The 13,890-nt window shown below is 38.4% G+C and overlaps 1 protein-coding gene across 1 annotated transcript in view; it reads right to left on the bottom strand.

Moving 5' to 3' along the window:
• The window catches only part of LOC103271946 (transmembrane protein 131-like), a gene marked incomplete at its 3' end in the record, with an annotated part of 43,058 nt that overhangs the window by 13,443 nt on the left and 15,725 nt on the right, over window positions 1-13,890 (bottom strand). Inside the window, exon 3 of the mRNA XM_021717906.1 lies at window positions 7,589-7,657. Coding sequence (XP_021573581.1) covers window positions 7,589-7,657 — 69 coding nt within the window. The remainder of the gene's footprint in view (window positions 1-7,588; window positions 7,658-13,890) is intronic.

Raw genomic sequence — 13,890 nt, 5'->3', positions numbered from 1 at the left:
CAACTCCACAATAAATAAAAAAAAATTAGCCGGGCGTGGTAGCACGTGCCTGTAGTTCCAGCTACTTGGAAGGCTGAGGCAGAAGGACTGCCGGAGCCCAACAGGTCGAGGCTGCGATGGCCGGGAGGGGACACTGCACTCCAGTCTGGGTGACAGAGTGGAGATTCCAACTCAAAAAAAAAAAAAACAAAAAAACAAAAACCTCCATTTATTTTCTTACTGGTCAATCTCAATTTTTTCCCTGTAAGTTGCTCCTTATTTGTGACACCAAATTATTCTCTAGGTTAAAGATTAAGTAAAAATTTTAATATCCTTTCACTAGGACTGGATCCTGAGGAAATAGTCATGGCTGTGTTTAAAGAATTAACTGCAGCACTGATTGCAAAAACAAAAAGTTTTTAAAAATTAAAAATAATAAATAAATTTAACAAATATAATTACCCATACCATTTGATGTTCTTTAATACTACAAAATAATGTAAGAGACAATTTGGAGGAATTTTTTAAAGTATGTGCAATATATTAAGTTTAAAAAGCAGGTTATGAAATAGTATGTTCAGAAAATGTTTTTGTAACTCAACAATTAAATATAAATGTGTAGAAAAAGGACTCAAAAAGCTCAAATTTAATGTTTCTAAGTGGTTGGATTATCAGTAATTTTCTACTTTCTTCTTTCTCCTGGTATTTTCTTTTAAAAAATTTTTAATTGACATATAATAACTCTGCATATTTATGGGTACTATGGATATTCCAATACACAGAATGTATAATGATCAATCAGGTTAATTAGTACATCCATCATCTCAAATATTTATCATTCCTTTGTGCTACAAACATTCAATATCCTCCTTCTAGCTATTTGAAATTACATAATATATTATTGTTGACTATAGTCATCCTATGGTGGTACAGAACATTAGAACTTATTTCTATCTACCTGTAATTTGTAATCTTTTAACAAATTCCTCCCCATCCCTACCTTTCTCAGTCTCTAGTATCCTCTGTTTTACTCTTTACACCTATGAGTTTGACTTTTTTTCTTCTTTTAGTTTCTATATATGAGAACACTGGTGTGTAACTTTCTTTTCCTAGTCTCCTGTTTCACTTAGTGTAATGTCCTCTAGTTCCACCCATGTTGGTGTGAATGACATGAATTCATTCTTTTCTTGTGGCTGAGTAGGTTTCCATGGCGTACATATACTACATTTTCTTTATTCATTTATTGGTTGTTGGACAACTAGGTTGGTTCCATATCTTAGTTATTGCGAATAGTTGCGGCAATAATCATGGGAGTGCAGGTATCTCTTCGATATGCTGATTTCCTTATTTTTTTAGATTAGAAAATACAGTTTATAAAAAAAAAGAAAAAGAAAATACAGTTTATTTTAAATCTAAACTAGAGAGAAAGAGGAGATTCATCTCCCCAAGGTGGGGGAGAGGGCCAAGGCTAAGAAAACATGGCCTGGCCATAGCTCAAAGAGCACATGGCCAACCATAGCTTAGCAAGGTAATGGCCCGATTTCCTTTCTTTTGGTAAATGTCCAGTTGTGGGATTGCTAGGTAAAATGGGTAGTGCAAGTTGTAGTTTTTTGAGGAGCTTCCATATTGTTCTCCACAGTGGCTGTACTAAGACATTCCTACCACATTGTGTAAGAGTTTTCTTTCATTGCACCCTTGACAGTTGTTTTTTGTTTTTTTGATGATGAGCCATCTTAACTTGGGTAAAATGAAACCTCACGGGGCAACCCCACTGGGTCCCCTCCCACTGTGGGAGCTTTTCTGTTCTCTCAATAAATCCTGCTTTCTCACTTAAAAAAAAAAAAAAGATGAAACCTCACTGTGGTTTTGATTTGCAATTCCCCGATGATTAGTTATGTTGAACATTTTTTCATAAATTTTTTGGCCATTTATAAGTCCTTTTTTGAGAAATGTCTGTTCAGATCCTTTGTCCATTTTAAAAACTGAATTGTTTAGTATTTTTGCTGTTGAGATGTTTAAGTTCTTTATATACTCTGGATATTAATCCCATCAGATGCATAGTAAGCAAATATTTTCTCCCATTCTGTAGATTCTCCTTCTACTCTGTTGTTTCCTTTGCTGTGCAGAAGCTCTTTTTAAAAAAGAAACATATGTTTTATTTTAAAGATATGGGGTACAATTCAGGACTAGGCATACAAGTGGACATTATACAGGTAAGGTTTGGGCCTCCCTTTGGTTCCCACTTTGCCTGGTTTGAGATCAGGCACCCTTGTTGATGCTGTGTTCCCCCCTCCACTCTGGCAGTATCTCACTACTGTAAATCCCTTTCTTATAGTATTATGGTAAATGTTCAGGGTCCACTTATGAATGAGAACATGTGGTACTCTGTTCTTTGTTTCTGTGATAGATCACTCAGTATTACTGACTCTAAATCCATCCAAGTTGCTGTGAAGTCCATATTGTTTGTCCTTCTTTATGGTTGCATGATATTCCAATGTGTATATGTACCACATTTTATTTTTATCCAGTCCAGTTTCGATGGGCAGCACAGTTGGTTCCACATTTTTGCTATTGTGAAAGCCTCTTTAGTTTGATATAATTTGTTTGTTTTGCTTGTTGCCTGTGCCTCTCAAGTCTTATTCATAAAATCTTTTCCTAGACAAAAGTCCTAAAGTGTTTCCCCTTTCATAGTTTCACAGTTTCAGGTCTTACATTAGGTCTTTGATTCATTTTATGTTGATTTTTGTACAGAGTGAGAGGCGGCAATTTAGTTTTATTCTTCAGCATATGAATATCCAGTTTTCACAGCATCATTTATTAAAAAGGCTGTTCTTCCTTTCCCCCAATGAGTGTTCTTGGCACCTTTATCAAATATCATTTGGCTGTAGATACATGGATTCATTTCTAGGTTCTCTATTTGTTCCACTGGTTTATGTATGTGTTTTCAGGCCATTACCATGCTGTTTTGTTTACTACAGTTTTGTGATTTATTTTGAAGTCTGCTACTGAAATGTCTCCATTTTTGCTCTTTTTGCTCAGAACCGCTTTGGCTGTTCAGGCTTTTTTATGGCTCTATACAAATTTTGCAATTATTTTTTCTATTTCTGTGAGGAATGTCATTGGTATTTTGATAAGAATTACATCGAATCTTCAGATTGCTCTAAGTAGTATGGTCATTTTTAACATTAATTCTTCTGATTTATAAGCATGAAATGTCTTTTCCATTTGTTTGTGTTCTCTTCAATTTCTTTCATCAGTGCTTTACAGTTTTCCTTGTAGATCTCTTTTTCCTCTGTGGTTAACTTTAATCATAGCTTTTCGGTGTAGCTATTACAAATGAAATTCCTTTCATGATTTTTCAGCTAGTTTCTTGTATAAAACATTACTGATTTTTGGTATGTTTGGTGTATTGATTTATATACTGCAACTTTACTGAATTTTCAGTTCTAAAGGATTTTTTCTAGAGTCTTTATGTTTTTCTATGTAATAAGATCATATAGTATGCAAACAGGGACAATTTGACATCCTCCTTTCCAATTTGGCTGCCCTTTTATTTCTTTCTGTTGCCTAGTTGCTCTGGTTAGGACTTCCAGTACTATGCTGAATAACAGTGGTGAAAGTCGGCATCCTTGTCTTGTTCCAGTTCTTACATGAAAAGCTTTCGGCTTTTCCCATTCAGTATGTTAGTTATGAGTTTGTCATATATGGCCCTTATGCTGAAGTACTTTCCTTCTATACCTAATTAATTGAGAATTTGTATCATGAAGGGATGTTGAATTTTATTAAATGCTTTCTCTTCATTTATTGAGATGATCATATGGTTTTTATTCTTTATTCTGCTGATGTGATATATGACATTTACTAATTTGCACGTGTTGAACTACCCTAGCATATTGTTAGATTTGGTTTGCTAGTATTTTGCTAAGGATTTTTGCACCTGTATTCATCATGGACACTGGGCTTCGGTTTTCTGTTTTTGTTGTATCCTTGTCTGGTTTTGGTATCAAAGCTATGTTGGCCTCACAGAACGAATTAGAGAGAACTCCCTTAATTTTAATTTTTAGAATAGTTTGAGAATAATTGATATTGATTCTTTTTAAAGGTTTGATCAAATTTAGTGGTGAAGTCATCTGACCCTGGACTTTTGTTTGTTGGAAGACATTTTATGACTGATTCAATCTTCTACTTGTTACAGGTTTATTCAGGTTTTCCATTTCTTCTTGCTTCAATCTTGGTAGGTTGTAAGTGTTGAATAATTTATCTGTTTCCTCTAGTTTTTAAAAAAACTGATTGGCAAACAGGTATTCATAGTAATCTCAAATGATTCCTTGTATTTCTGTGATACCCACTGTGATGTTTCTTTTTTTGTTTCTGATTTTATTTGGGTCTTCTTTTTTCCTTAGTTAGGTTTGATGATTTACCTTTTCAAAAAACCATCTTTTTGCTTTGCTAGGCTTTCATATTTTTTGGTCTCAATTTTGTTTATTTTGGTGCAGATCTTCATTATTTCTTTCCTTCCACTAATTTTTCCTTCTACTATAAAGTCAGTTTATATCTTTTAAATAATTTAAACCCTTTACATTCAAGGTTACTATTGATAGGGGAGGACGTGCTCCTGTCTTTTCATAGTTTTCTGGATGTTTTGTATATTCCTTGTTCCTTACTTATTTTCTTATTGTTTATTTTTGCAGTTGGTGGTTTTCTACACTGATAAGGGCTTACTCATTTATCTTTCTTTTTTGAGCTGTATCAGTGAGCTTTAGTTTCACATATTTTCATGATGATAGTTATCATCTTTTCATTTTCAGATGTCAGACTACCTTGAGCATTTTGTGTAAGAACAGTCTAAAGATTGCTTGACTGATTATTTATCTATTTATTTCTGTCATGTGCTTGGCATAATATTATTGGCTGATAGTTCAGTTTTTTTCCTTTACTATATGAATATATTATCCCATTGTCTCCTGGAACGTAAGTTTAGTTTAATGTTTTTCTCTTGTTGCTTTTTGAAATCTTTCTTTGTCTTTTTTTTTTTTTTTGAGTTGGAGTCTCACTCTGTTACCCAGACTGGAGTGCAGTGGCCGCTCCCAGCCACCGCAGCCTTGACCTGCGGGGCTCTGGTGATCCTTCCGCCTCAGCCTTCCAAGTAGCTGGAACTACAGGTGCGCGCTACCACGCCCGGCTCATTTTGATTTATTGTAGAGATGAGGTCTCGCCAAGTTGCCCAGCAGGGTCTCGAACCCACGGGCTCAGGCAATCCACTCACCTCAGCCTCCCAAAGGCGCGGGATTACAGGCTGAGCCACCGAGTCCGGCCTTTCTTTGTCTTTGACTTCTAGTAAATTGACTATGTCTTGGAGAGAATCTATTTAGGTTGATTCTAATTGGGGTTCTTTGAGCTTCCTGAACCTGCATGTCTATCTCTCTTCCAAGATATGGGAAGTTTTCAGCTTCTATTCTATTTCATTACATGTTTTCTATACCTTTCTTCCTCCTCTTTTCCTTTTAGACTGTCCATAACATGAAGTGCAAATATTTATTTACTTAATGGTGTCCCATAAATCCTGTAGACTTTCTTCATTCTTTTTTTTTTATTTTTGTCTGCCTCTGTTATTTCAAAAGATCTGTCTACAAGTTCAGAAATTCTTCCTTCTGCTTGGTCTAGTCTGCTGTTCTTCAAGCTCCTGATTGTATTTTTTTAATTCTTTCATTGAATTCTTCAGCTCTAGGACTTATGTTTGGCTCTTTTTTTGGTATCTATCTCTTTGTTGAATTTCTCATTCAAATTATGAATTGTTTTCCTGATTTCATTGAACTGTCTATCTGTATTTTCTTGTATCCCACTGAGTTTGCTTAACCTTATTATTTTGAATTTTTTCTGGTATTTAATATATTTCTATATAATTGGGGTCTATTACTGAAGAATTATTGTTTTCCATTGGAAATGTCATATTTTCTTGCTTTTTCTTGCTTCATATTGTCCCCATGTTGATTTCCATGCATCTGGCAGAAAAGTTACCTCTTCCAATTTTATAGAACAGGTTTCATAGGTAAAGACTTATTCGTATAAATGGGTCTTAGGGTACTGGCTTGGCAGAGTGTATTGGCTTTGATTTTAGGTAGCATAGTCTCTGTGTAGTTTTCTTAGCTGTCATTTATACTACTGATGTTTGTGTCTTAATGGCCTAGGCTGAGAGAGTTTGAGAAGGCACTGGTGCAGCTTTGCTAGGGAGAGTAGACTCAGGGCTGTTTCTCAAGTCAGAGGTACATGCGTGGACAAACTGGGTTGGCTAATTTAAGGCCTGGTCAATTTGGAGTCTGGCCCTGAACCACAGGGCTGCTATTTTGCCCAGGAGCAAGGCATGTGGTTGCTCAGCTGCCCTGGGGATGTGTCTGGTACAACAGCCCAGAAGATTGTTTCTTAGGCGTGGGACCTGAGTGCATGACTGCTCATCTAGCTTGGGTAGCCGTGGGGCTATTTATCAGGTCTAGGATGTGGGCACATGGCTAGTTAGCTAGACTGAGTGCGTGTCTGCCAAAGGTAGCTCATGGGGCTGTTTCCCAGGCCTGGGGTGAGGTCTCACAGCTTCTCAGTTGACCTGGATGCATTTCTGCTGGGGTGGCCCATGGCACTATTTCTAAGGCCAGAGACATGTGCAGGCAGCTGGCTGGCTGGCCTTGGGGTTTGTCTGCTGGTGGCAGCCTACGGGGCTGTTTGTTTCTTAGGCCCAGGGCAAGGCTGCTCAGGCAGCCTGAGTGCAAGCCTATTCAGTCAGTCTGAGAATGTGTATGACAGGGGCAATCCTTTGTAGCTGCTTCCTAGAGCTAGGATGTGGACACATAGCTGCTAGGTTGGATGAGAACATGTTTGCTAGGGGTGGCCCACAGGGGCTGTTTTTTAGGCCTGGTCAGAAGCACATAATTGCTTGACTGGTCTGGGGCATTTCTGCTGGGAGTGACCCATGGGGCTGTTTCTCAGGCTCTGACTTCAAGTGCAAGGCTGTTGGGCAAGCCAATGGCATGTCTTGATGGGGCACTGAGGGGTTGTTTCTCGGGTGCTGAATTTAGGCATGTGGCTGGCCCCGGGGTGCATCGGCTGCTTGAAAGTTTAGGGGCCTCTCCTCCTTGAGGGAGAGCATGCAGCAGTTTGGCAGACTGAAGGGCAGGTTCTGTAATTGAAGTATGTCTGTCTGTAGCATTTGCTTTTGTCTGCCATTATGGGTGTAATACTATTCAGTGATACATAAAATCTTGTACTATAAAAGTATATGTATCAAACAAATTATGTATCTTTTATCTACAAGAAAAATTTTAAATTATAAAAACAGAAATAATGTGCTAATCAGAATAGGAACCCTATTCTGTAACACTGTAACCAGACACTGTAACATATGGGTGTTTCTCAAACCTTAAAAGTTACTATTATATGTAGTCTTAAATGTATACTTGTTTCCTGTTATTAATCTGCATTCAATATAATTTGTTTTCCCAATGATGAGAACATGTAATTTTCTCATACAGACATAATACAGGCAAAAGGCAAGACAAATGCATGCACAATACATATAACAGTTTAATGGGAAAATATAACCCCCAAATTTAAAACTTACTGTTCATGGAAATCCAGCATTGGTGGTTCAAATCGTATGGGCCTGCAGTTACCCCGGTACAGAGATATACTACAAATAAAAAGAAAACATAAGCAATTCTTCAAAATATGTTTCCCCAACCTATAGATATGACTTTTATCATAACAAAGCATTCTTAAGAAAAATAGAGCCTAATGTTCTATTAGAAATTTTCATTACTATTTAACTAAAGGAAATCAATAAATGTCTTAAAAAATGAAAAGAAAATGTGGGAGTATATTTCTTGTTCAAGTATGTGAAAAGAGAAAACACTTAGGGAGAATGAATGTTAAAATGTATCTGGCTGATATAATTCGTAACAATATACTTTAATATGTTCACTTGGATTTTTGATGATAAATTATTAATAAAGAGTTAATACAACTACATATATTAGGCAGACAATATACGGAAACAAACATCATGATCACATTGTAACTAAAATGACAAACAACTCAGTGTAAATGAATTTGTGATAAAAATATCTAAGAACTAAAACATAAATTTCATCTGAGTTTGGAACACACTGATTTATGATATCCTGGTCTAAGTATTTTAGTATCATTTCTAACTATCCCACTTGATGCCAGAACTTCTCAATAAAACAAATTTCTGAATAGCAAACCTCAGATATCATCATGACCTAGCACTGATGCAGCATATTAAATAAATGGACTACGGGGGCTGGGCAGTGGTGGTAGTTCACAAACCTGAAGTTAGTTATCTGTTTATAGACTGAGAGCGTCAGAAATTTAGTCAGTCACTAACGTTTTTAAATACGAGATTTTGATCTTTCTGCTTTAAAAAACGATATCAGGGCAAAACCCATGCTGTGAAACTACTTTGGATCCATCGCCACTGCAATTCACAAACGCACAAACTTCTAAATGATACGGTAATTTCACTCAGGAGATACAGGAAATAATTACAAATAGAAAAGGACATTCACAAAATGTAAGAAATTTGGCTTTACTTCAATTCCATAAAGATTAAATAGTCTGAGTAGTCAAATAATTCAGCTGAAAGTAATAAACATATTTTCAGCTTTACCAATACAGAGATTTCCGTTGTGTTGCTTGCTGACCCCTCTTCATGGGTTAAACAGAAAAGATGGCAGGAATTGTTAGGAAGATGGTAGCAGACCCAGTCGGACTAAGTGAGTCCCAGTGTGAGTGAGTGAGAGTATGGAAAATTCTGCACGTGTTGGTGAGTAAGTGGGCATATGAGTGGCTGACTGCACAGGGACTTGGGAGTAAGTGGCCAGTGCTCTCCCAGTTAGGTGGCTGGTGGTCTTCTTGGACCCTAGTGCTTCCTGGGGCACAGAAGCCACGCACCATTTTTAAAAAATCAACAAAGCCCTTCCTGGGAAGAGACTTCCAGGAGAGACTGCTGGCTCCAAGCTCTGCCTCACCATTGCAACGCCTGGCCAGACTCTGGCAACAAGGGCTGCAGAAGGAGCACAGTGACGGAGGCCAGAAGAAGAGGCCCACTGGAGTAGGCAAAGGAGGCACCCTATCACTATCTCTAAAGTGCTCCAGATTGCTCACCAGACCTGACCTGACCTCTGTGACCAGTGGATTAACTACTCAGGGGTTAAACGTGACTGAGAGGGACTATCTCAAAACTACAAATTCCAGTGGGACAGGACAAGTGCTTAGTCTCAGGCTCCCCACGCCCTACCCTGATTTAGCCATGGGGCAAAGGGTATGGCTGGAAAACAATGAGGAAAACTTCCAAAGATATCAGTGGTGAGTTCAGGGCTGACTCAACCCCTTCCTCCCCAGCAATCCTCTGAATGTAAGACCCACATGTCTGGGGAACCATTAAGAGTGTTAGCCGGGCTCGGTGGCTCAGCCTGTAATCCCGCGCCTTTGGGAGGCTGAGGTGAGTGGATTGCCTGAGCCCGCGGGTTCGAGACCCGCCTGGGCAGCGAGACCTCATCTCTACAATAAATCAAAAAATCAGCTGGGCGTGGTAGCATGCGCCTGTAATTCCGGCTACTTGGAAGGCTGAGGCGGAAGGATCGCCGGAGCCCAGCAGGCGAGGCTGCAGTGGCCAGGAGCGGCCACTTCACTCCAGTCTGGGTGACAGAGTGAGACTCCAACTCAAAAAAAAAAAAAAGAGTGTTGGACCAAGGTGGAGTCTGGACAACAGCTGCAATAGGAGGACTCCACTCCAGAATAAGCCTGGCTGGGACACCTCCCCACAGATACCTGGGGAAGAGACAATCCTGTACCTCCCCACTGCCCCCTCCTCCTTCCCTGGGCCAGACACTGGGAAGATTGTGTATGAAGCCAAAGCTCAGAAGGAGACAGCAGAGGAGTAGCAGAGAGGAACAATTACAGAACCCGCCACAAGAGGGAAGATTTTGGTTTTTTTTAGTTTATTGATTTTTCCTTTGTGCATGAATGTGCACGTGAGGGTTCAATATGTATCCCCCTTCACCCACCCTTTTTTTCCTTCTTTCTTCTTTTCTTTTTTGTTTAGGTTTATTTGAGTACATGAAGGACTGAACGTTTAGCTTTCCATTTTTTGTTTGTCTGTTTTTGCTTTTTTGTTCTTCTTTTTTTTTTTTAAGTTCAGTGTGTGTGAATACATGTGTGAGGGTTTGATACGAATTCCTGTTTTTTCCTTCTCTTCTCTTTTTATTTTTCCTTCTCCTTTCATTCTGGATAGGGCATGTGTCTGTGTGTGTTTCGATTTCCTGTTTTTTGTTGCCGTTTTTTATTCTGTTTTGCTTTGTTGTTATTCCAGTTTGTTTGGGTGTGTGTGTGTGTTTGTGTGTGTGTGTTCAATTGTTTTTTGCTTTCGTTTCTGCTCTTGTTGTTCTGTGTTTTATTTATTTATTTATTTTAATTTTTTTCCATCTCATTTCATTCTACCTTTCTTAGTTCTCCTCATTGCTGTTACTGTATCATGGACTGAGGCGGTAAATACGTGTACCCATTGCATCGACAGATAGAGTGGTGGTGGGGAGTGAGTCTTAGGGAACTTGTACCACAGCCAGTGAACACAGTGATTTGCAAGTAATTTCTGAATCCAAGCTCCCCATCCTTCATATTCGACTCTCAAAATTATAAGAGACAGCAAAGCTTCCCACCCTCAGCCCTGTTTCAAAATAGAACAAATTCAGAGCCCCAATCAGGAAAGAAAAGAGAGCTGAGCAAATATCAGAAGTGAAGGCCTCCTCCACTGCCACTGAATAATGGAACTAAAGATAAAAGTAAAAGATCTGTCACATGAGGGAAAAAAAAATCAATGGAAGAACACAAGTAATTCCCAATGTAACAAAGAAAAAAATGCCTGAAAATCAGATCTTCAGAGTCCAAACAACAGAAGTTACCATCAGGTCCCAGAATACAACAGAGATTAGGAAAGGATGGAAAGAGTAAATAAAATGTAAGAAAGACAAGTTGCAACACTGAAACAACTTGTAATAGAGATTTTGGACATAAAAAATTTCATCTAGGAAAAAAATAACAAGATGACAAACATAGAAAGCAGAAATAATCAAGCAAAAGAAAGAATATCAGAATGTGAAGACCAAAACATGGAACTAGCCCAATCGATAAAAAACATAGAAAGAAAACTCACAAAGAAAGAACAAAGTCTCCAAGACACGTGTGATTATATCAAGAGGCTGAACCTACACATGACTGGTATTACAGAAGAAGAGGAGGAAATGGAGAACACCTGGGAGCAAGTATTCCAGGAGGTTATCCAAAAAACTTTTCCCATCTCATAAGAGACATGATCATCCACATAAAAGAGATAAAGGGAACCCCTACAAGACAGCAAATGAGAAGACCAACCCCTAGACACATACTAATTCACCTAACACAAAGTAGGCACAAAAGAAAAAAATCCTAAAGGTAGCAAGAGAGAAAGGTCAGATTACCTACTGGGGAAAACCAATCTGAATATCAGCAGACCTATTGACAGAAACACTACAAGCTAAAAGGGACTAGAATCCAATATTCAAAGACCTCAAAGATAAACAGCTTCAACCATGAACTTCCTACCCACCCAAGCTCAGCTTCACCAGTGACGGAGAATTAAAATCCTACCCAGATATCCAATCCCAAAGAGATTATGCAGCTTCCAGACCAGCTCTGCAGGAGACGCTTTAAAAGGTGTAAAACACAGACAAAAGAAAAAAAAGAAAGACCACACACTTCCCAAGAGAACAGTAGAAAATAGAATCAACAGAGAATATGTTGTGACTGCAAACTTGAAAACACACACATACATCAACCCAAAAGATAAAAGAAAACAAAGAAAAAACTTTTAAGAACCTCATGTGAGGTTCTTAAAGGGTTTTATCAGACAAAACAACCTTTAAGCTATCAAAAATAAAAAAGATACAGAAGAACACTGCATAATGATCAACCCACCAACAAGAAGTATCCATCCTAAACATCTATGAACCCAGCACAGGAGCCCCTGAGTTTATAAAGGAACTACAAAGTAAACTAAAAAAAATTTTGATTCTAACACCATTATACCTGGAGACTTAAATACCCCCACTAATAATCCTGGATAGATCATCAAGGCAAAAAATCAACAAAGAGATCTGGAACCTCAATATGATACTTGACCAAATGGACTTAATAGATACTTACACAATACTCTACCCAACAACCACTGAATATACATTCTACTTATCACCACATGGAACATACTCCAAGATCGATCACATCCTTGGCCATAAATCAAGCATAAGTACATTTCGTAAGATCAAAATACTGCCATGCACCTTTTCAGACCACACTGGAATAAAAATAAATGCCAACAAAATTCCCCCCAAACCCAGAAAGACATGGACACTAAACAACATGATGCTAAACAACTACTAGATCAACACAGAAATCAAAACAGAAATTAAAAGATTATTGAAAAAAATGAAAATGAAGAAACATTCTACCAAAACTTCTGGGATGCCACAAACTCAGTTAAGAGGGGAATTTATATCTCTATGAGCACACATCAAGAAAGTGGAAAGATCACAAGTTATACAGACTAACAGATCACCTAAGGGAACTGGAAAGATAAGATCACCAAAACACCAAAACCCTAACTTTAGCAGAAGGATCAAGATCAACAAAGTAAAAGCCTAAATACAGAACACAGAAGACATAAATATCATAGAAAAAAAAATCAACAAAACAAAAATTGTTCTTTGAAAGAATAAACAAGATTGATGGACCCCTCGCCAGAATGACCAAGAAAAAGAGAGAAAAAGCTCAAATAAACACGAGAAATGCAAAAGATCAAATCACAACTGACCCTGAAGAAATACAAAAGATATGCACACCTGTATGGAAACAAACTTGACAACTTAAATGAAATAGAGGACTTTCTGACATCAAACAACATCCCAAGGTTGAAACAAGAAGATGCTGAGATACTAAGTAGACCAATAACCACCCTAGAAATTGACTTCATCATAAGAAAACTATATATTAAAAAAAGCCCCAGGCCAGGCTCAGTGGCTCAGTCTGTAATCCCATGCCTTGTGAGACTGAGGTGAGTGGATTGCCTGAGCCCGTGGGTTCGAGACCCGCCTGGGCAACTTGGCAAGACCTCATCTCTACAGTAAATAAAAAATTAGCTGGGCGTGGTAGCGCACGCCTGTAGTTCCAGTTACTTGGAAGGCTGAGACGGAAGGACTGCCGGAGCCCAGGAGGTCTATGCTGGGGTGGCCGTGGGCATGCCACTGCACTCCAGCCTGGGTGACGGAGTGTGACTCTAACTGAAAAAAATAAAGTGGACAAAAAACATGAATGGACACTTCTCAAAAGAACATATACGGACAACCAACAGACACATGAAAAAGTGCTCAACCTCACAAATCATCAGAGAAATACAAATCAGAACCACATTGAGAAGCTACCTAACCCCAGTAAGAATGGCCATCATTAATAAAACAAACAACAACTGATGCTGGCGAGGATGTAGAGAAAAGGGAACGCTTGTACACTGCTGGTGGGAATCCAAACTAGTTCAACCTCTATGGAAAACAGGATGGGGACTTCTAAAAGAACTAGATACTGACCTTCCATAGGACACAGCAATCCCCCTATTGGAAATATACCCACTCTACAAAAAAGATGCAAAAACATGGAACCAACCATGCTGCCCAATGAAACTGGACTGGATTTAAAAAATGTGGTACATATACATGATGGAATATTACATTGCCATAAATAAGGACAAATACATGGACTTCCACAGCAACTTGGATGAATTTAGAGTCTACAATACTCAGTGATCTATCACAGAAA

This window comes from Carlito syrichta, unplaced genomic scaffold (assembly GCF_000164805.1).
Source record: "Carlito syrichta isolate Samal-C Ts95f unplaced genomic scaffold, Tarsius_syrichta-2.0.1 Scaffold110719, whole genome shotgun sequence".
Taxonomy (NCBI): Eukaryota; Metazoa; Chordata; class Mammalia; order Primates; family Tarsiidae; genus Carlito; species Carlito syrichta.
This window is presented reverse-complemented; position numbering and strand designations above follow the sequence as displayed.